This window comes from Tenrec ecaudatus, chromosome 18 (assembly GCF_050624435.1).
Source record: "Tenrec ecaudatus isolate mTenEca1 chromosome 18, mTenEca1.hap1, whole genome shotgun sequence".
Lineage (NCBI taxonomy): Eukaryota > Metazoa > Chordata > Mammalia > Afrosoricida > Tenrecidae > Tenrec > Tenrec ecaudatus.
In genome coordinates, this window is record NC_134547.1 from 503,415 (window position 1) to 525,810 (window position 22,396).

The 22,396-nt window shown below is 50.7% G+C and overlaps 2 protein-coding genes across 4 annotated transcripts; both read right to left on the minus strand.

Annotated features, from left to right (window-relative positions):
• Nucleotides 1-178: 178 nt before the first annotated feature.
• LOC142431502 (zinc finger protein 446-like) lies at nt 179-11,352 on the minus strand. Its single transcript, XM_075536495.1, has 8 exons — nt 10,435-11,352; nt 6,777-7,022; nt 3,775-4,155; nt 3,492-3,693; nt 3,185-3,279; nt 2,756-2,840; nt 2,448-2,537; nt 179-2,358 (listed from the first exon to the last, which is right to left on the minus strand). Exons 3-8 carry the CDS (start codon nt 4,129-4,131, stop codon nt 1,901-1,903), a joined length of 1,287 nt encoding a protein of 428 aa, XP_075392610.1. The 5' UTR covers nt 4,132-4,155; nt 6,777-7,022; nt 10,435-11,352; the 3' UTR covers nt 179-1,900.
• A 1,729-nt stretch (nt 11,353-13,081) lies between these two features.
• ZNF446 (zinc finger protein 446) lies at nt 13,082-21,050 on the minus strand. 3 transcript variants are annotated; one of them, XM_075536477.1, is made up of 8 exons: nt 20,909-21,050; nt 19,695-19,956; nt 17,939-18,319; nt 17,656-17,857; nt 17,349-17,443; nt 16,211-16,295; nt 15,893-15,982; nt 13,082-15,798 (listed from the first exon to the last, which is right to left on the minus strand). In XM_075536477.1, exons 2-8 carry the CDS (start codon nt 19,953-19,955, stop codon nt 15,248-15,250), a joined length of 1,665 nt encoding a protein of 554 aa, XP_075392592.1. In that variant the 5' UTR covers nt 19,956; nt 20,909-21,050; the 3' UTR covers nt 13,082-15,247. The 3 variants fall into 3 exon arrangements, with proteins under 3 accessions (XP_075392592.1, XP_075392593.1, XP_075392594.1); XM_075536478.1 differs by lacking the exon at nt 15,893-15,982; XM_075536479.1 differs by lacking the exon at nt 19,695-19,956 and having other exon boundaries at nt 20,909-21,040.
• Between the last annotated feature and the right edge of the window lie 1,346 nt (nt 21,051-22,396).

The following is a 22,396-nucleotide window of genomic DNA, read 5'->3' on the forward strand; positions in this document are numbered from 1 at the left end:
GACCCACAAGGACTTGCTGCACAACAGCACAAAACTAAGAGTCATAGCCTCGCCAACGTGATCATCCTACCCTACCCCTTGGTCCCCTTGACATATCTTCAACCACACAAAATCTCTAAATGAAGACAATTATAGAGTCATATTTGTGCCTAGCATGACATAAGTTCCATACATATATCCAAGAGAAAATGCACTAGCTCCATTTACATCTTAAGGAATGGGATAGAGGAGGGAAGAAAACCAAAGTGCTTTACACACATACACACACACACACACACACACACGAAATACTCATACAAATTACAGTTTTTAATTTTGGCCCTGGTGACATGATTGTAACTGATATTTAGTTACCTTCTATCACCCATTCTGTATCCCCTTTGCCTTCAAAAGCCACCTTAGCCGGTTGTGACTCTGCCTTCTGCAGTGGCCAAGCATTTACTTATGCCTGAGGGTCTGGGCCATCAGTAGCCAGAATTAGGCTGCTTTAGTTTCAATCACAGGAAATGGCACCAAGACACCTCAAGGCAAGGGTGGGGAACCTTTTGCTGCTAAGGCCCATTTGGGGACTTAAAACATCACTGGGGCCAACTGGTCCTCTTTCATGAAGACCCTCAACACGATGCAGTGACACAAAGGCTGCCACAATGGGCTCAAGCACAGGAACTGAGGCTCCCTGTTAACAAGCACAGTTCTGGAAGAGAAAAGGCTCACCTGCGGGTGGTGGCTGGGTAAGGCGTCAGGTTGCAGATTTCTCCTGATTCACGTGGTTGAAGGAGCTGACAAATTCAAAACCAGCAGGTCAGAAGGCAGGCAGCTGGCTCATGTCTCCAAACCAAAGTTCAAATGAGAACCAGTAAGTTCAGTCTTCAGAATAAGACAAAGCATGGCTGGAACTTGGGGACAGGCTCCAGCCCCAGGAGTCTCCTATGGCCTGACTGGAGGTGTGGCATAGTGCACGTGCGGTCTCATCTTGGAGGTAACAGGAGCTATCGGCCCATCATCTGGCCAGTTACCGAGAATCTCAGTCTAGCTATGTTGACACAAAACACGTTAGCATCTTCAACGTTTATTACCTCACGTGGTAGAAGGGAATTCACAATGTGACTAGGGATGCTGGGAAGGGGCACTGCCCTGGACGATCACGTGGGCATGTGGCGCTGAGGGCCTTATCCAAGCCCGGCCAACAGCTTCCTTCAGGCTCAGAGCCCTTCTCTCGGTCCTCACTCTTGTTCAACCCATGCCTGGGGGGGAACTGTCCAGTTGTCCTCCTCAGAAGAGAACAAGGCACTAGGAGTGGGGAAGGGGAGGGGTGTGTGTGTGTGGGGGGGGAGAGGAGCTGGACCAAGCTGTCCTGGAGCCCCAGCTGCCAGGTCTTCTGACTGTCCAGGAGAAGTCAGAAGCTAGGATGTTCACCAGAAGCTCCTGGTTTTAAAAGCAAATGGTGCAACTATAAAAATCTAAAATGTCCTGGGGCCATAAGGACCAAGATGACCCCCAGCAGGCTGTGGTCCCCAGGCCGGTAGAAGCCACCCTTGGCTTCTGCTTCTCCAGAGAGAGGCTGACGCTGCCTCCAGGGCTGACGCTGCCTCTGAGACAGACCCAAGTTCAACCACTTCCTGGGGGACCAGGAAGGCCCATTTCTGAGAATCCTGGGCTTGATCTACTATATCCCACTGGAGGGGCCGGCACTCAGGTTACCCTCAGGCCACCAATTAGCAGTGGATTCACACTCAGGCCCATTCCAGAAGCTGGGGGGAGGCTTCCTTTCCTTAGGTTCGATAGGGCCTGGGGCAGGGACCCTCAGGACCCCTGGTTCACTCCATTGTCTCTAGATTCCCCTGACCCAGGCTGAGAAGCCAAGTCAGGCTTGGGGCTGTCCAGGGCCTTCTCCATCGGCTCATGGGGCCTCAGACCGGTGGCTCTTCCTGTGGATGACCAGCTGAGACTTCCAGTCAAAGCCTCGGCCACAGTCCCCACAAAGATGGCGCCGCTGGCCGACGTGGCTCTTCCGATGGATGACCAGCTGCGACTTCCAGCTGAAGCTGCGCCCGCACTCCTCGCACAGGAAGATGCGGGGCCCCGCAGGTGGGAGCCGAGGGTGCTCTCGAGGGCTCAGGAGTGGCCCCCTGGCAGTCCCCACTGCCGGCTGCTCGCCTGTGTGCGTGCGCCGGTGGATGACAAACACGGACTTCCAGGAGAAGGTCTGGCCGCACTGCTCGCACGTGTAGGGCTTCCTGCTCGGTGCTGCGGGCCCGGAGCTGGAGCATGCTGCTGGAGCCAGCACACTGGATGCCTGCAAGAGCTGGGTTTCTTTACAGCAGGGGGGTGCCTCCTGGGGGCTCCCCCCTTCATCTCCTGGAGGAGGTGACAGCGTGGTCCGTGAGCCTCCCTCCCCTCTGCCGGACAGTCCCCCGCCAGGCCCAGGACTAGCCCTCAGCACTGACCTGGGAGAAGGCCTGGGCTACCTCCATGCTGCCCTTGTGGAAGCTCTGGCTGGGCAGCAGTCTGTACCTCTGGCCGGGGTGGTGGCATCCCTGGTGGGCCACAGCGGTTGGTCAGGGGTCAGGACGGGATTAATGAGGAGAGGTGCAGGGGTGAGACTTGGGAGAGGGAGGGCTCTGAAGTGTAAGGGGGTGGGGGGGGCACTTGTGAAGAGCAAAGGGCAAGGCTAGCAGGATGTCCCCACCCCAGGCGCTTCTGGGATGGAGCATGCAGGGAGCAGCCAGGGCAGCTGGGGGGCCCAGGTCCTCACCCAGGGAGACCACCGTCCCATACTTCTCAAGCATCGCCTCCCAGTACAGCTCCTTCTGCGATGGGTCCAGCAGCCCCCAGTCCTCCTGCAGGGACACGGCCGGGGCCCTGTCTGCATGCAGATCACCAAGAGCCAGCCCAGTGCTGGGGGAGCTGAGGGCCTTCATGCTTCTCTTTCAGGGGTGGAGTGGGGAGAAGAAACCCCTCTGAGATCTACACTGGGTGCCCCTGAGGTCAGAAGTCTTCCTAGTCACACATACAGACCACCAGCTCATCCCTACACCCTTCAGCCTCTAGGGCCAACATCACTGGCAACTCATTCAAATTCTGAGCAGCAGAGAGCACAAGACCCACCAGGCACAGATCCTGGAGGGCTGGCAGGGACAGGGCAGCCACCAGGGCCATCCCTCTTCCACTGGGAAATGCTCACCTGAATCCTGGCAGGTAGGAAGGATGCAGAGGCTGGCTTCTGATGGTCAAGGCGCCTCTCCAGGGACTGGGCTGGCATCAGGGGGCCCAGGGGAACTGGGAAGCAAGGTTGACACACAGGGTCAGGAGCTGCCACAGGAGTCTGTGTGGGTGCTGTTGCCTTGGTCTTCGTCCCCAGCAAGCAGGACCACCCCCCCTCCAAGCCACTTGCCCTGTGCTCCTGCTACCCAGGACCCAGAGATGCACACACTGCCACCAGGCGCCCCCAGGGCCAGGGCTGGTGTGCTCTCACCACTGCCCCCCCTCACCCATGTCCTGCCCATCAGCATCTGGCTCTTCCTTCACGCTGCAGCTGAGCTGGGCAGGACCCTCCATCTGGGCAAGCTGTGGCCCCTCCACAGGGGCTGCCCCCAAGGTCTCCGATGCCCCCGAGGGGAGGAAGGGCCCTGAGGACCCCTCAGTCTTCTGGGCTGCTGGGAGCACCTCGCGCCCCAGAACATTGGCTGTGATCTGAGGAAGAAGAGGCAAGTCTTGGGGTTCCAGCCTGCCTTGGTGCCTTTCAAAAACCTCGGCAAGGCTGGCCCCACTCACCCAGCCCAGCAGCTGCCCGGGGTCATGCTGCAGCCCTTCGACGAGGGCCACGGCCTCCTCGGGACTGCCTGGCTGCTGCTCCCGCACCCAGGCCTGGATCTCGGCGGGCAGGGCGCCCAGGAACTGCTCCAGCACCAGCAGCTCCAGCATCTGCTCCTTGGAGTGCACCTCGGGCCGCAGCCACTGCCGGCACAGCTCCCGCAGGCGGACCAGGGCCTCGAGGGGCCCTGCTGCCTCCTGGTAGCGGAAGCTGCGGAAGCTGAGTCGTGCAGCCTCGAGCTCCTCCAGGGTGGCTGTGGGGTCCACGGGGGACAGGTGAAGGGGGCCTGGTGGGGATGGCATGCTTGTGTGGAACATCCGGTTGGATCTGCCAGCCAGGACCTGCAGAAAAGAGTGGTTGTGGCTGGGAATCTGCCTAGCAAGGGTTCTGGCTGGGCCACCCCAGGACAGAGGACACTGGCCTGGGGGTGGACCCGGCAGTCTCCCAGACACGGAGTCACAGGAGCCGAGTCAAGCTAGGATGTGAGAGTAGGAGGAAGCCTTGGGGGACGTCTGAAAGGGGGTGCCTAGGGAATGGCGACATATTTGTTATAAGGGGGAGGAGTCTGTGAGGGGCCGATGGTGGGTGAAGGGTTAGATAGGGGAGATTCAGGATCACCAGGAGCATTGAAGGGGAGGGGTGTAAGGAGTTGGACCCTGAATGTGATGCTTGTCCTCACGGCCTCTAAGAAATTCCACCCAAGGAGGGGACCAGGGGCTGCAGGGAAAAGTGCATGAAGGGGGCTCCCAGCATGACAAGTCCGAGCATGAGTGTTCCCTGGCTTAGAGGGGTGGGGGTGGGTGCTCACCCATCTAGCAGATTTCACCTTAGTTGGGGCTACGCTTCTCAAAGGCGGGGTGCATCCCATTTTTAACACCCCTCCATTAACACTACACTAGGAAGGGAGGATGTGGCCAGACTAGGGCCAACCGTGAGCCTGTAACCTCTGGGCCGGTTCTAGGCGGCACTGAACAAGGGGAGGGAGTGATTTCAGACCACTGAGAGCATCCCTTGGGCTGGAACTAGGGGATGCCATTCCAGGTTCAGCCACCTAGTCAAGTCTTCAATTACTGTTTTTTTGCCCCAACATTTACCAATCATTGCACTACTATTCCTGATCAAACCAACAGATTTAATCATATTAGAGCTGTGTTATCCCATCAGTGCTGTACATCTCCAACATTTGACACACCATGTTTTTCTGTACAGACCTGTGTGTCGTTCCTTCTCAGTGTCAACAGATCTGTGTGGCCGCTGTGTGTGAGGAATAATTCTTAGACTTGCCCGACTCATCTACTGGGAACACCCTAGAATATTCAATTTCTTTAGCATTCTGTGACTTGTTTGGAAATTTTTGATTGAACCAGTAATTGCTTTAGGGTTTTTTCGTTTTTACAGAATTCTGGTTATTCAATTAACTCAAACAAACCACTGTTAAGAGCAATTCAGCACATGCACCGACAATTGTCTGACCCTTGAATAACTCTGGGGTGGGAGACAGGGGAGGAAGGAGCGCCATTGCCCCTCAGCAAGACCTCTGCACCTAACTTTGGATTTCCTCCCGACATTTCTAATACACTGTGTTGACTGAAGCCGCACTGGGAAGTCAACATGGATTTTGCATGTTATATTCTGAATTTTTTAAGTGCTTATCTTTTTCCTTCAAGGCTCAGGGGTTCGTAGCTTTATAGAGAGGCAGCTGGTCACAAACCTGATTATATCTGTGTGATATGGTAAAGTTAGCCTGTCCCTTCCGGCCTTAGATCCGGGAGCATGCTTAGATGTCCTTCGTGGCATTTTTTTCCCCTAAGAAAGTACTTCCAAAAACCTGTTCCTGCGATATCCTTTCTCCTTAACCATTTTCTGAATGGCACTGGGAACTTGCCTGGTGTCTCTTGGTCAGCACTAGCTGCTTCTTCGGTTATCTTGACATTTTTTAAGCCAAACCCCTTCCTAGAATTATCAAACCATCCTTTACTGGCATTCATCTCTCCAGCTCTCGATCCTTCACCTTCTTGTTGCTTCAAGTAGCCATATAAAGACTTGGTCTTTTCACGAGTTGTGTTAGTCCATGGGGGTCTGCCTTTCTGATAGCAGTCCTGTACCCACACAAAAGCTGCCCTTTCAGTGTGTGAGAAAAAGGCATTTCGCAGAGAGGACAAGGTGTTCGCGTCTGCTGCCATAGCTGCAGCGAGGGCTTCACGGATTTCCTTTGCTTATGACGGTCCTATGCTGGATTTACGTATCTTGAAATGGCAGGTAACCACAGTTGCAGCTTTCTGTTGCAATGTCCTGACTTTGGTGTGCTTCTTGGGAACACTGCTAGCACCCCTCATGGCACTTGGCATGGGTGTCACAGTGGGATTCCAGATGGAAGGGCTGCAGGTACACGGTGAGGAACACTGACGAGGATCTTGGAAGGTCACTTTTTTTAACTGTAATGAGTAAGTTACTGGAAAGACGAGCTGTTCGCACCGAGATGCTTCATGTTTCTCAGCATTTCCAGTGGGTCCTTGCAATATGTGAGCTCCCCTCAATAGCAACGGGAGGCAGCTATGAAATCAGTACAGCCTACAGCATAGACTGCAGTTCGTTTGATGCAGTTATAATTTAACATTAATTTTTACAAAGGTTTTCATTTCTGTCAACTGCAAATGGAACCATGTATGCTCTGCAAGTGTTTGTGGACACAGCTTTGATAAAATATAACTCTGTAGATTTGGATCTAATTTACAGTAGTAAATGATAAAATAGGCTATTATGTATTCATGCTATACCTTTTACTTAATTTTTTGGGGGGGGGTTATGTCTAGACTATGTAGCTTATCTACAAGTTCTTCCAAATTCCACAAGGCTACAAAAATTTCCCAATATATTTATTGAAAAAAAATTCCACAGATTAGTAGACCTGTACAGTTCAAAACCCACATTGCTCAAGGATCAAGTGTATGTCTAATTTCACCTTAAGGCATTCTGAAACAGCAACTCTGGCTAACGTGGAACACTCCCGACTCTCTGCTCAATCGTCCTTGTCTTCTTGCTTTGCACTGCATTGTGATCCTCGGAATGGGGACGCTTCAGGTGCCGTTCTAAACTTGCTGCATGGTCTCCAACCAAGTCTGTGTTGCAAACTTTACAGATGCTTTTATCTTCAATCTTTTCATACTTGAAAAACTCTTGACATAGATTTTCTCTGGCTCTTCCCATACTAGAATTCAAAGGATAAGATACAATGTTAACATTTAGTGTATAGTTTGTACTTAGACTGTACTTAGACACTACAGGGAGCCTGGCCCTGGTGTCATAGTGAGCAGTCTGCAGTAACACGAGCTCCAGGAGCAAGAGAAGGGGTTTTCTGTCCTTCTTGTGAAGACTGAGAGTCTCGGAAAGCCACAGGGACAGTTCTCTGATATAAAAGGACTTTCCCCCAGCTTCTTCCCACCAAATATATGTCAGACCCAGGACACTGCTTGCAACTAATGGTAAATGATTATTAAGTTATCTCCCTGAAGGCACCAGCCATCCGGAGCAAGCAGACCCTATTGTCTGTCACTCCCTACTGCGAGGGACAGTGGATGGCTTCCCCTGAAAGCTTAGAATAAATCAAGTCTCCAGCTCAAGGACAATGAAGGTTAGGCCGCCATCATGAATCTAGGATCCGTCCATCTTGTGACATGCGTACCTTCAATCCCTCCTCTCCCTATAGCGCTTACACCCCTAGATTATTCCCCTCCCATTACTGTATTACCTAAAGTACAACCCCTTCCTGTGACGTCTTTACCTGTAATCAGGGGGCTTGCACACTCCCAAAAGAGATATAAGCCTTGATTAGAAATAAATTGCGCTCTTTCCTGCCCTCCCCTCCTCCCGTATCCCCACGTGACCCACCAAGAAGGGCTGAGGTGAGCATGCTACCATGAAATGTGTCTGACTCCTTCATTTTACTTTCTCTCATCTCTCTTATTCTCTACAACTTTACTATAATCTTTACATATCTTAACTGTACAATTGTGCCTACAGGATTGTGATCACGTGAGGGGCTGGTTTCCCTCACAGGGCTGCTGTGAGTTGGAATCTGTGACATGACCCTGACATTGTTTGTTTATATCGCACTACAGTAAAGAGGCATTTCAGATTTCAATGAGAGAGAGAGAGAGAGAGAGAGAGAGAGAGAGAATCCAAAACCCACTGCCATATAGATCACAACTCAAAATGACCTGTTGTAGGGTTTCTGAGGCTTATGGCAAATCTTTGTGCAAGCAAAATAAGCTCCTGTGGGCAGTTGATGAGTTTGAACCTCTGATTTCATGGTCAGTAATCTAATGTGCAATTGATAGCACCAAGGCTCCTTATAAAGAGGACAGAATGCTTAAAAATCTCTGCAAAACTGATTTAAATTCACTATGCATGAAAACGTGTATACTTCTCTCAACAGAGATCTTCTAGACATTAAAGCAGGGCTTCGAAGAGGAGATAGACTGAAGGATGTTGTTGATGTCAGATAGATCTTGAATAAAAGCAAAGAATACCAAAAAGAAATTTATATGTATTTAACTAAGTATGCAAAGGCATTCAACTATGTGGATTATAATAAATTATATAAAATATTGCAAAGAATGAGAATATCAGAGTACTTAACTATGCTGAGTACAACCTGGATATAGACCAAGAGGCAGCTGTCTTAGGCTGGTTTTTACAGAGCAAAACCATGAAGCATATGTATGTATGTTTACAAAGATATATTATTCAACAAAATGGCCCACACAATTGTAGAAGATAGCAACTTCCAAGTCTGTGGGTCAGATGTCAGACTGAGGACTACCCCTGACTCAAGTAACTTCAGAGGCTGGGAAAGTCAGGATTGGCAGGTCAGATGGCAGGATTCTGCCCACAGAGTGAATGAAGCCCAGGTCTACAAGTAAGATTCCCAGGACTGGCAGGCAATATAGCAGGTCACCGGTTCAACCCAAAGAACCGGAAGTCAGATCCAGATGCGGCGCACAGCACGCAAGCGTTGGCAGAACATCCTCACGCACTGGAAGGTGAGCATAGCCTGAGGAACCCCCTTCTTATGTTAAATCTAATCATGGGAGCTCTAACTGCCAAGTCGCTGAGAATTAGGGCCCAGCCACAGTGACACATGTTAACTACCACACAGTTATTTGAATAAAGTAACAGGATACTGGATGATTTCTTATCAGGATTAAACTCTTTCATCACACTTACTCAATGTGCATGCTGGGCAAATAATCCTACAAATTGATCGGAGGAAAAAGAATGTGGTATCAGGATGGGAGATTAGACTCACTCACCACCTGGGACATGCATCTGACACAACTTTGCAGGGTGCAAGTAGACTAGGATTGAAGTATACCAAGGAAGATCGATGACTACAGCCTTCAGTATGGATTATACCGCAACGTAAATAAAGGGAAAATCCTCAAAACTGGATAACTAACATCGTGATAGTCAAGAGAAAATACTGAAGCTGTCAAGGATTTCATTTTACTTGGACCCATAATCAGAAAGCAGTCATCACGGGCTGCACTGGGATCACGTGCTGCAAACACACTCTTTAAAGTGGTATTTAGATGACTAAAGTGTGCCTGACCCAATACAGCATTTTCATCACCTCATGTGCAAACAAAAGCTGGACAATAAAGAAGATCTAAGAAAATCGAGGTCTCTGAACTATGGTGAATAAAGGACAAAGAACACTGACTATACTATGGACTGCCAGAAGATTCATCATCAAATGTGTTGAAACAAAGAGAGCCAGAATGTTCCTTTGACATGAGGATGGCGAGACTTGGTCTCACTTACTCTGGACATGCTGTTAGGCAGAGCCAGTCCCTGAAAGAGCACATCATATTTGGTACAAGTTCTGTGAAAAAGAGGCAGACCTTCAAAGAGATGGACCGACACAATGACTGCAACAATGGGCTCAAACCCGGCATAGTAAGGATTGAGCAAGACCTGGTAGTGTTTCATTCTGTTGCACCCAGAGTCACTAAGAGTGGGAACCGAGTTGGAAGGCTCCTGGTAACAACAGCCATGTATCATCATTGGAAAACCGAGAATAACTTTGATTTTACATTCGCAGGGTTTGATAACTTCATGTGATGAGTTCTTTCATCCAAAGTCCCATCTTACACGGAGCCATCATCTTTTGAGGATATAAAACCTCATTTCAAAATGATGACATCCATTATTTTCAGTGAAATAAAGGGATATCACAATTGAAACATAATTTTCCTCCCTGCTGATATTTGTGAATATTTTCATTTGTGAGGTAGTTTAAACATTACATCAAATTGTACACCCCAAAACAAAACCCACTGCCACGGAGTCGATTCCAACCCATATTAATTCAACATAAAGTTTCCGAAGAGGTTATAAATCATTACCGGCGCAGTCGGCTTCTAGTCCTCCTGCGGAAGGGCCTGTGGGTTTCAATCTTAGCCCTTGGGTTCTCAGTCCAAAGCTTGCCGAATGACAGTCAATGTGTGGCACTTTAGAATCCATATTGCGAACAAAAATGGAATAAACTTTCACGCGATTTTCGAGTTCTGGAATTTAAACATCAGTGCCAAATGTGCGTTGGAAACGCTCACACTCACCTGACAAATTGCCGTGGAAACCGTGCAGAGCTCGGTGCAGTGGACTCCTGACTAGAATGTCCTCTGCCGCCAGGCGTTCCTCATAACTTCGGGAGGCCCGACCCCGTCGCCGAGCGAAGGGAAGCGCCTCAGACCCGCCTGCCAGTCGTCTAGGGTCCGCAATAACTGAGGCGCAGCGCCGAGGTTGGAGGGCCACTTCCGGGAAAATGGCGCTTAACCAGCTCGGGCCCCAAGGTCTACGTACACTTGCGCAAATCAAGCCCTCTCGAACGTTGCCCGGGCAACACAGCCCTGGCCAATCAGAAGCCTGTATCGAACACGCCGCCTATAGCATTCGGACTACGTTTCCCATGAGCCTGAGGGCCGGCCTCCGTCCGTAAGAGCGGATTTCGGAAGCTCAAGTTTCTGGTGTTCCATGCCCGACAGAACCGGCCGAGTCCCGGTACTTAACAGGTTCACCATCTCACTGGTGGTCGTTCTTTTCACTAGAATTCCAGGGCCAGTACTAACCACTTACCAACTTTAAAGGTGGGACACCGCGCAGGTGCACACAGCCGGTTCCTATTGGCAAATAAAGTGACGGGAGAGGAACCCGACTGGCCTATCCAATCAAAATTGGTGCTTCGTCCAGGGCCCACCCCTAGACGACCCCAGGCTTGTTCCCGTAACTCCCAGAGTTTGGTAGCTGCTAGTTTATCCACCAGGCTCTGGTGTTTCCACCGAAACAGCTGCAGCAGCACCCTGCTCTTCAGCCCAATGTGTGCTCCTTATAGCTGAGTCACCTTCAGGTGGGGTGTCGATTCTGGTCCAAGAACTTTGTGCCCTGACACATGGCTGGTGCACTTCAATGACTTCCATAGCGCCCACGCGAGACAACAAACAGGGACTACTGTGGGTGGGTGTTTCCTACGGAGAAAATTCCTTCCTTAGTTACACTGCAGACCGCCTAAACTTTTCAGACCACTTTAAAGCGTATTATAAAATGATAGGGTATACAACTGTTCTTAATACGATTGAATTATTGAATTATATATGGAATAAGTGCTGATAAACTTAAGTTATTAAAAAAGGTAGTTAAAATCAACATGGGTTTATTGAATCGACTTTGGAAAACTAAATTCAAAAGTGAACTCACAACTCAGCCACCACTGTTAATACTTGGGATGATTTTGATTTTTACCCTCTAAATTTGCATATTCCTCCACCAGTAAGAACTTAATTTTGGAATTTACAGTGAATGTGAAATGACAGGCAGCACAGGCCCTTCTGTGAAAGAAAAACCCGAGAGAAAATCATCTGGAAAAGACATGTATTAAGGATCAGAATGCCCTGGGACTCTCTAAAATTGATCAATTGCCAAAATGTCTGAGACTGCATTGGTCATAGGAAGGTAAGAGCGGGCAGCCCCCATCCTTCTTTCACACACTCTACCATCTCCCTCCAGAATTTTAAAACGGTACGACTGATCAGCTGACTATGAGATGAAGGCATTGGGATTGTCTAGCTGGGTGGGGCCCAGGTAAACCACAAGTGTTCGCATAAAGTGGGAAGAGGAAGCAGGAGAGAATCAAACTGACCCCATGTGAGGAAAACTGGCTACTGCTGGTCTTCAAAATGGAGGAAGATCTCTAGGAGGTAAAAAGGCAGGAAAAGTATACTCCCTATTAAAAAAAAAAAAAGGTTGGCCGCATTATCACTTCCCTTGCCTGACCTCATGGGAGTGGTGTTCGGGGGGGGGGGGGGGGGGTGTTTGAAAATAGCTTCAGCCCAAGGCTGATTCCTATGAAGTGAAGGTTAGACATACCTCCACGCACCACCCTTTTTGACCCATTCTGACACCAGCTGCCCCCGAATGGCACTATTTCTTTGCTGGGTTCAATAATCCATCACAATGGCCATCCAAACTTCACAGCACCTACACTCAGTTTTGGGGTTTATAAAGGAAGTAACAAGTTATAATTCAGGTTCCAAAATGTCCCTTCCATCATGACAGCTCCTCCATGTCTGCAGGTGTGACCCTAGATCTTTTTCTCAGTGCCCCTTGCCATGTGTCCTACTCAGGAAAGTGTTAGCAAGCTTTTCAGCACTGCTGTTATATACTCAGAAGGCAACCCACTCCACAATAAGCCTCTGGCTGCAAGGTGCTCAGTCTTGCTAAGTCTGCATGCCCACGTTAACTGTCTTGAACCAGAGGGTCCACTGCTCTAATCTCCTGCCAGCCTCCTGGGTCTACTGCTGCTCCATCCCTCTGTCAATGCTTCCATCTGACAGATCCTCTCATGTTAAAGCTCTGTCTCTTGGGTCTAGGAGGTTCTCAGCACAGGGAACCACAGGATGGACTCAGTTCCTAGGTTTTCTCTTGAGAGTAACCCTAACCTCCCATTTCCGGGATGAACTCACTCAAGTCTACGAGATGACAATACCGACAGATGCCATCCTTAGAGTTCTATACACTTTATTTCTATGGTCCTACCCCAAAAGGGTCTACTACTGGCGATGTTTAATGGATAAAATGCTGAAAGAGCTCATTCACCTATGCCCAGACATTTAGAAGAAAGCTACCTAGCCAATCAGATGTGAGAACCAAATTTGTACCCATTCCAAAAGAAGAGAGACTAGCAGAGTGCAGAAATCCCCAAATACTATCAGTATCACATGCAAGCAAAATTTGAATTAAAAAATGGCTACAGTAATATATCAACAGTGAACTGCCAGAAACTCATGCCAGACGCAGAAGACATACAATGAGCAGTGTCACTGTGATGTCCAATGGTTCTTGGCTGAACGATGTTTATGTCTTTTACTGAATGCAAAGGTATTTAACTGGATGGATCACAACAAATGTGGGTATCACTGTAAAGAATGGGAATCCAGGAATGCTTTCGACGCCTTCAGAAGCAGCAGCCAGGTAAATAAATGATGGACTGCGAGAGACTGCTAAGTGTTAAAAAGCAGATGTCACCTTGAGGAATACCTTCACCTGACTCAAGCAATAGTATTTTCAATTACCTCATATGAAAGCCGGACAATCAACAAGGAAGACAGAATGAAGAATTATCGATGCCTTTGAGTGCGGGTGTCGGTGAAGAACACTGAATACTTCATGAACTGATAAAAGAGCACACCCTGTGGGGCCGCAGGGGCGAGAAATACAGACTGCATTTTACCTGCAGAGGCCCTAGCACGAGGAGGGTGTCATCTCTGGAGAGAGCTCCCATGTTGGCTGGGAGAGACCAGCGGTGGAGATGCCCGTCAGTGAGGGCACGCACCACTGGGCTCAAACAGGGAGACCGTGAGGACGGTGCAGGACTGGGCAGTGCTTCATTCTATTGCACACAGACCACTATCAACTGGAACGGACTTGGTGGAGCCCGAGAACCTCCGCGGTCCCCTGCACCGTATTTACATTACTATCAGGCTCCCCTTAGGTAGGCCCCACCCAAACATTGTACAGTAGCCGCAAAACTTCTGCCTACTCCGGTAGAAGGGCCATTTCCATTCACCGGACCACATTTCCCTGGGTCCCCATGTTCCTTGTGACTCAACAGTCTCACTTAGGAACTTTTTCTTGAGTTCCCCAGAGATGCACACACACTTCCGAGTGTCAGTCACAGCTTCTTATGCCATGGGGAAGAGTGGGGAACTCTTTGGGCTCAGTACACTGAATGACACAGACCAGAAAATAGAGGTTTCACCCAGGCCTTTAAAAGCATTGTTTTTAATAACCTAGGGGAAAAGTGACAAGATCCTAATTCAAAATGACACCTACTAAGCTAACAAGGAGCTATATTTTAAAAAAGGTTCCTGCCTGGAATTAACATTAGATAATGAAAGTAGAAGCCATTTTCCTATTTTTTTCCTCTTGAACATTTCAAAATTTTCTAAATTGAGCAAAGTACTGTTAAACATTAAACACTTTTATTTCAAACTGCTCCTCCGCCCTGTGTGACACCATCCCTTCACCACCATCCTTACCTTCCCCGAACAACGGGCCCACAATGATTTCCATGTCCTAATCCTATAACCTGTGAATACATTGCAACATTGGCAAAAGGAAATTTGCAGAAATGATTAAGGATGGGGAGATTATTCTGAATTATCATGTGGACTGTGGGAATTTAGGCCTGATCCAAAGGTGCTGATGACCTCATCTAAACCTGCCCATAGCACCCTTCACACCCTTGGCCCCTCCTCTTGGTGGCCTATGTAGGACTCCATGCTAGCAAGACGACTATAAGTAAGAAGGCACATGGGGGAGAGCAGGGAGGGGGCTGGCTGGGGACTTCAGGAGGGGGTGGGGTAGGGGGGTGGTGTATGTGTGTGTGTGTCAAAGGGCTGGTCCTTTCTCCTAAGCATAGCAGCTCTGCAGCTCCAGCTGCCAGATCTTCGGACTTTTCCAGGAGACGTCAGATTGAGACTCTTCATCCCAAAGGAACTGGTTTTAAAAGCAGGTGGAACTTAGGAACGCCAAAGAGCACATGGAGGGCCATGAGGAGCAGAGGCACGTGGAGCAGCCTGTGGCTCCCAAGCTCAGCAGGAGCAAATCCTCAGCCGTCTTACCTAGAGAGGAGCTGGCTTCCCTTCCAAGGCTCCTGCAGTCTTTGACACAAACCAAAGGTCAGCCACTTCTTGGGGGACCAAGGCTTGGGTTACCCTGACGCCACCAGGCAGCAGCAGATTCAAACTCAGACTTACACCAGAGGCAGGAGCTAGAGGGGAGGCAAAGGCTTCCTTTCCTCTGGTACCCCTAGGGGTGGCCCCTGGTTCACTCTGCTGTCTCTAGAGTCCCCTGGCCCCAGGCCGAGAAGCCGAGTCAGGCTGGGGGCTGTGCAGGGCCTTCTCTATCAGCTCTGGGGGCTTCAGGCCGGTGGCTCTTCCTGTGGATGACCAGCTGGGACTTCCAGTCAAAGCCTCGGCCACAGTCCCTGCAAAAGTGGCGCCGCTGGCCAATGTGGCTCTTGCAGTGGATGACCAGTTGCGACTTCCAGCTGAAACTGCGCCCGCACTCCTCACACGGGTAACTGCAGGGGCCTGTTGGCGGTGCACACCACGGGTGGAGAGGCGGTTCTTGGGGGTGTGGGGGCAGCCTCTCACTGGCCCCTATGGTCTGCTGCCCACCGGCGTGTGTTCGCCGGTGGATGACGAACACTGACTTCCAATCGAAGCCCAGGCCGCACTGCTTGCACGTGTAAGGTTTCCCATGCAGCACTCCCAGCGCCGGCTCAGGCCCAGGCCTGGGGGACATGGTCCTGCCTGGGACACCCGGCACCTGTGGAATTGGGATGCACATGGCAGCTGGGGCCCGCAGTGGCCAGGTCTCTGTGCAGCCAGGAGGTGCCTCGCGGGGGCTCCGACCCTCGTCTCCTGGAGAAGGGTAGAGGGGAGCCTGTGAGCTTGGCGCCCTGGGCTGGTCCCCACCAAGTGTGGAGGCGCGGCCGGCATGAGGAGCAGTGCTCACCAGGGCAGACGCCTGCACAGCTTCCTGTCCATGCACATGGGACCCCTGGCTCAGCCACAGTGGGTGCCTCCGGCCTGGGGGGCGGTATCCCTGGCAGAGTAGGGCAGAGCAATCACGCTAGGAACTCACTCAGGGAGTAGGTTGGGTGTAGGGGCTGAGGGAGTTGACACCTGGGCTGGTCTTCCGGAGATGCCAGGTAGCCTCTGGTGGAGGAGATGAAGACCCCACGCAGATACTTCCTGGGGATGGTGAGTGCTCCCGCCCCCCAGGTGAGACCTGGATAAGAGATGCAGAGGCCAGGGGGGCCCAGGTCCTCACCCAAGGAGACCACTGTCCCATACTTCTCAAGCATCGTGTCCCAGTACAGCTCCTTCTGCGATGCGTCCAGCAAACCCCACTCCTCCTGCAGGGGCATGACCATGTCAGTCTGGACCGGCCCACCCAGTGGCTCCCCGCTTGGTTCATTTGGCCCAGTTGTGACGTCTTCATACCTGGAGGTGAGGGCCGGTTACCTGAGCATCCCTCCCGGCATAAGGATGAAGTCAAGATGACACTGTGCCAGGCAGAGGGCATGTAGCTAGAGCCAGGGCAAGGAACTTCCTGCACGTCTTCTTGGCCTTGCTGCCTGCCCCTCCCCAATGGCTGCTCCCACCCACGGTCTTGACCCAACGGTCTGAAGCTGAAGAATAATGGGTGGGTTTCAGGGAAGTATGGCCCACCCATCACCCTCCTCTGAACAGGGTGTATTACAACAAGAGGGAACAGCAGGGGACTTGCAGAGACCTGAGACCCCCAAATAACTAAGCGATCTCTTGTCAATCCACTGGCTGGAGGGAAAAAAAGGTAGAGGGAGGAACCCCTTTCACACGGAAACTCTTGAAGTCCCAGGAAGAAATAAAAGGAGCCTGGGGAGGGACCCGGACTGGCCACATGCAGGGGCTCCCAGGAATGTGACACCCATCAAAACCCTGCTTTAGTCTGTGCCAAGCACCCACACTGCTATCACCACAGCTGGACTGGCTGGCCTCTAAGGAATTTCCCAGGAGGACAGTGTCCTGTGTTGGCCTCAGATGTGACCAGCAGATAAGGCTGGCTCCTGGAGCTCAAGAATCACCATTATGTTCAGGAACCCTGTCTTCTTCCCAAGGTGCATGCAACCTTCACACCATGGTAGGAACAGTGAGCCTTCAGGCTTCTCTTTTGGGTGGGGGAGGGGGGGAGAAGAAACCCCTCTGAGATCTACACTGGGTGCCCCTGAGGTCAGAAGTCTTCCTAGTCACACATACAGACCACCAGCTCATCCCTACACCCTTCAGCCTCTAGGGCCAACATCACTGGCAACTCATTCAAATTCTGAGCAGCAGAGAGCACAAGACCCACCAGGCACAGATCCTGGAGGGCTGGCAGGGACAGGGCAGCCACCAGGGCCATCCCTCTTCCACTGGGAAATGCTCACCTGAATCCTGGCAGGTAGGAAGGATGCAGAGGCTGGCTTCTGATGGTCAAGGCGCCTCTCCAGGGACTGGGCTGGCATCAGGGGGCCCAGGGGAACTGGGAAGCAAGGTTGACACACAGGGTCAGGAGCTGCCACAGGAGTCTGTGTGGGTGCTGTTGCCTTGGTCTTCGTCCCCAGCAAGCAGGACCACCCCCCCTCCAAGCCACTTGCCCTGTGCTCCTGCTACCCAGGACCCAGAGATGCACACACTGCCACCAGGCGCCCCCAGGGCCAGGGCTGGTGTGCTCTCACCACTGCCCCCCCTCACCCATGTCCTGTCCATCAGCATCTGGCTCTTCCTTCACGCTGCAGCTGAGCTGGGCAGGACCCTCCATCTGGGCAAGCTGTGGCCCCTCCACAGGGGCTGCCCCCAAGGTCTCCGATGCCCCCGAGGGGAGGAAGGGCCCTGAGGACCCCTCAGTCTTCTGGGCTGCTGGGAGCACCTCGCGCCCCAGAACATTGGCTGTGATCTGAGGAAGAAGAGGCAAGTCTTGGGGTTCCAGCCTGCCTTGGTGCCTTTCAAAAACCTCGGCAAGGCTGGCCCCACTCACCCAGCCCAGCAGCTGCCCGGGGTCATGCTGCAGCCCTTCGACGAGGGCCACGGCCTCCTCGGGACTGCCTGGCTGCTGCTCCCGCACCCAGGCCTGGATCTCGGCGGGCAGGGCGCCCAGGAACTGCTCCAGCACCAGCAGCTCCAGCATCTGCTCCTTGGAGTGCACCTCGGGCCGCAGCCACTGCCGGCACAGCTCCCGCAGGCGGACCAGGGCCTCGAGGGGCCCTGCTGCCTCCTGGTAGCGGAAGCTGCGGAAGCTGAGCCGTGCAGCCTCGAGCTCCTCCAGGGTGGCTGTGGGGTCCACGGGGGGCAGAAATAGGGGACCCAATGGAGATGGCATGCTTGTGTGGAAGATCTTATTTGAGTTGCCAGGAAGGACCTTAAAAAAATAAAAAAAAATAAAAAGGCGAGTCACATTGTGGCTCGGGACCCTGCCTAAGGAAGACTGACGTGGGCAATCAGGCCTGCCTGAGGGCCACATGGGAACGGGGACCCTAGGCTGGAGATGGACAAGAAGGCCTCACAGATACAGGAGTCACAGGAGCTAAGCCACAATAGGAGATGAAAACAGGAGGAAGCCTTGGGGAAAATACCCAAAAGGGGGGTTGTCCAGAAAACGGCAACATGTTTTGCTATAAGGGGAGGCCCATGAGGAGATGATGGTAGGAAAAGGAGCCCTCACAGGCTTCAGAGTTGGACTGAAGAGGCAGCATACCAGCAACAGGCAGGTGAGGAGGCAATGGGGATCTCAATTCAGGGACAGCAGGAGCTATGAGGCTGAGTGGGAAGTAGGTGGGCACTGTTGTGATTTGTCCTGAAAGTCTCTAAAACATGTGAGCCAAGAGGGACAGCAGAACCTGCAGGTTCAGGTGCTCAGAGGCGTCTGGTGTGAACTCTGAGATGCTCATATGTTAGTGAGCTCCGCATGTAAACACTAAGGCAGCATCAGTGTCTCCCCCGGTGCAGGTGTCCAGGGAACCATGCCCACCTTGGCACCTGCCAGGCTGGCTATGCCTTAGTTAGGTGTGTTCTATGCTCCTATTCGGGGAGTCCCATTTTTAAATTACATTATTTTGATTTCTCCCTTTCCACAAACTGTAGTTGGAGACAAGAGGGTTTCCTCAGACCAATTAATTTCACTATAGTTTCTAAGCAAATTAAAAAAAAAACAAAAACCAAAGAACATTTCAGAGCCATTATTCATGGTTACAGAATCTGTCAAAATAAATGTACCAGAAAAAATAAATGAAATAAAAATAAATGTACCGAATACACTTGAGTATAAGCTGAGATTTTTCAGCATATTATCTAGGCAGTTTTTGTGGTAAAATTAGGTGCCTCAACTGAGATTTGGGTAGGCTTATTCTCAGTATATACGATACCTCTCTAAAATCTAAGCCAGCGCTTTCATGTGTAGCTCTATGTGACTAACTCTTCCATTTGCAGTGTCAGCAGATACATGCTCATTACTGCATGCTATGAGCACGAGTATTAATTTGTAGAATTCAGACTCACAATTACTAACATTTGCTTTCAAACCAAATTATTTTTCTAGATTATTAATATTCAAGGTATGTTTCAAGGACAAGTGGGGTATCATTTCCATAGTATTCTCGTTGGTTGAGTTTTTGAGTACATTGGAGCAATAGCTGGATTTAACTTTTACAGACACCTTAATATTCCAAGGAACTCAAAGGAGCAGTAGCTAACAGGAACTAATTGAACACATGCAACAATTGATCATCTAATATCACCTTAAGAAATTCTGGACTAGCAAACTCATCTAATGCTTTCTGCTGCTTGTTGGGGACACTCCGGACACTTTCTTCAATCTTCTTGGTCTTCTTGCTCTGTACTGCATTGTACTCATCTGTGTGGTGCCGCTTCAGGTGTCGCTCTAAATTAGCGGCATGGTCTCCAACCATATCTGTGTTGCAAATTTTACACGTGCTTTTATTTTCAATCTTTTCATACTTGAAAAATTCTCGACATGGATTTTCTCTGGTTCGGCCCATACTAGAAATCAAAGGGCAATAAGTAATATTAGGGCATGTTTAATAGCTGCTAGATTGCAAGCTTCTGACTAAACAAATAATGCCTCGATACATTGGTAGACATGAATTAGAGACAGTGTTACTAACTTGCTTCTAGCTTGCATATTATTAAGGCCACACTAATTCATCTATTAAATTCAGAAGGTTTGCAGATGCCTTCCATCAGAAGTACCACTTCACGTTTTTGCCCATTTATCCAGCACCTTCTGAAGGAAAGGTCAAGCTGTTTTCAGTGAAATCAGGTGAAAGAGTAATTTCCTTCCTACTAATTGGTAATATTTGCTAACAACTGGGCTTCCAGCTGGTTCATCCCAATTCAACCTCCGTTTTAGATTTAGCTTTTTCACTCCAGAAATACTGAATTAGAATCTCCGGTTTAACCCCATCCCCAGGTGAATCCCAGTATGCATAAAACATATAAAATACTTATATAAAATACATGCATAAAACATATAAAATACATTGAGAATCACCTGGGGACCTTGTTAAGGCTAACAAGGTCCCCAGATAATTCTCACGCATCATCTATTAGCTATCTAAGACCACATCAAAAAGGTAAGCGTCACCGGGGACGATTCTTAACAAGATCCCCAGATGTTTTTTATGCATACATAATCGACTGTGGGTCTTGTTAAAATGTAGAGTCCGATTCCGTAAACCTGGGCTGGAAATGCAAATTCTCAGCAAGGGGTCGAGCCAGAAGGAACCGGTTCGAAGCCCTGGTTAACATCTGGCTTTGTGAGGTCAACATAAAATGTTCGCGTGCAATTACAAGCACTGTGCGAGAGAGCATTTAAATCGCGACTGAGTACAAGAACGGAATCATGGGAGATGAGCAGCGATTCCCGAGTTCTGGGATGGAAGCACCACAGTGGCAAACGTGAATAATGTCCGTTCGAATCGCTCACACTCACCTGACAAACGGCCGTTCGTGAAACTCCGTTCAGAACCGGCGCCTGCCCACTCGCCCTCAGGTCCCTGACTAGGCTGTCCTCCGCGGCCGGCCGGCCGGCCCTCACATCTTCCGGAGGCTCGGCTCGCGTTACCGGGACGAAGGGAAGCGCCGAGCGGAGAGAGAGAGCGAGCTCGCACTGGCCTGCCAATCGCCTCACGTAAGCAGCAACTCAGCCGCGGGGCCGGTGTCGGCGGGGCACTTCCGAGAAATGGCGCCGCGCCAGCTCCGCACGCCATTCTCCGTGCCCTCGCGCACTACACGGCGGCACGCCCCGCCCACGGGTTGCCCTGACAACGCCGCTCGGCCAATCAGGCGCCGGCACCGTAGGGCCCATGCCGACACTCGGACTACGTTTCCCACAAGCCTCAGCAAGCAAGTAGCGGCTCGTCCTGGTTCTAGTGGGAGCGTACTTCTGGACTTCTCATGTCTTGACAGGTATTAGGTGTCCAACCAGGCCCTCACAGCCGCGGTTTTGGGGGGCTCACCCCGTGACTGGCGCTCGAATGAGCCACAGGACCTAACCAACTGCCAAGTTGCACACAGTACATCGAAACATTGCGTATATGCAGTGTTTGGTTTGGTTTCCATTGTAGAACTTGGTGAGAGGCACGCCAACCAAAATAGTCCTTTCGCTCATGCCCCGCCCCCGAGGCGCTCCTAGGTCATGGCCATACTGTTATCCTTGCCTCGGCAGTCACTTGTTCTGGAAAGCTGGAGGTGGCCACTTAGGGCCACCTGCGTTTCTGCAGTGGTTGTCCTGCCCCGTGGGCCTTCTCTGCCCACTCTGGATAAGGAGAGCGCCTAGTCCTCTGAGAGCCCTACTGACCTGGTACCTGAACCCTTCACGGAGGAAATTCGCTTCGAGTTTAACGAGTATCTGCATCAACAAAGGGCGCGAGTCCAGTTGCCACGCAGGTCAGTAAGGCGCCCGGTGGAAATTGAATGAAGGAACGGGCATCCTGTTTGCTTCCAGGGCCAGAATCTGGCTGTTCCCAAACCCACTTGGAGGAGAGTCTCTCCTGAAATAGGGGTCGCCACTTTTAAAACTTTTGATGCTTTCCCGGGCTATTTATTTTACCCATACTTGTGTAGTCATATATAAAAAAGATTTACATGTTACTTTTGGTATTTCTTCTGAACATAACATGATAGGCAGCACGGCTTTCTAGCAGTACAAGAAAATGTGGAGACTAAAACGTTTGGAAAAGACATTTACTTTCAAAGAGGGACAACCTGCAGAATGCAGCAGAAAGTTAACAAAAGTAAACAAAAACTGCTGTTACCCAAGTGGCTGATACTGCATTAGTCCATTGATGGCTGGAAGGAGCACATTGGTCCTATGATCATCATACCCCGGATGTCTTCATGTTAGCTCTGCAAAGCGATGGATGGGAGTGTTTGCCTGGACTGATGGCCGAGCGCAACGTTTCTTTTGGGGCCCAGAACT

Excerpts from the sequence above, each read along its gene's own strand:
- LOC142431502 (XM_075536495.1), bottom strand. The coding sequence starts at position 4,131 with ATGTTCCACACAAGCATGCCATCCCCACCAGGCCCCCTTCACCTGTCC. Across the intron at positions 3,694-3,774 it reads CCGGGCAGCTGCTGGGCTGG|ATCACAGCCAATGTTCTGGG; the intron begins GTGAGTGGGGCC and ends CTTCTTCCTCAG. Across the intron at positions 2,841-3,184 it reads TCCTACCTGCCAGGATTCAG|GAGGACTGGGGGCTGCTGGA; the intron begins GTGAGCATTTCC and ends GTGTCCCTGCAG.
- ZNF446 (XM_075536477.1), bottom strand. The coding sequence starts at position 19,955 with ATGGGCCGAACCAGAGAAAATCCATGTCGAGAATTTTTCAAGTATGAA. Across the intron at positions 18,320-19,694 it reads CTAGTCCAGAATTTCTTAAG|GTCCTTCCTGGCAACTCAAA; the intron begins GTGATATTAGAT and ends TATTTTTTTAAG. Across the intron at positions 17,858-17,938 it reads CCGGGCAGCTGCTGGGCTGG|ATCACAGCCAATGTTCTGGG; the intron begins GTGAGTGGGGCC and ends CTTCTTCCTCAG.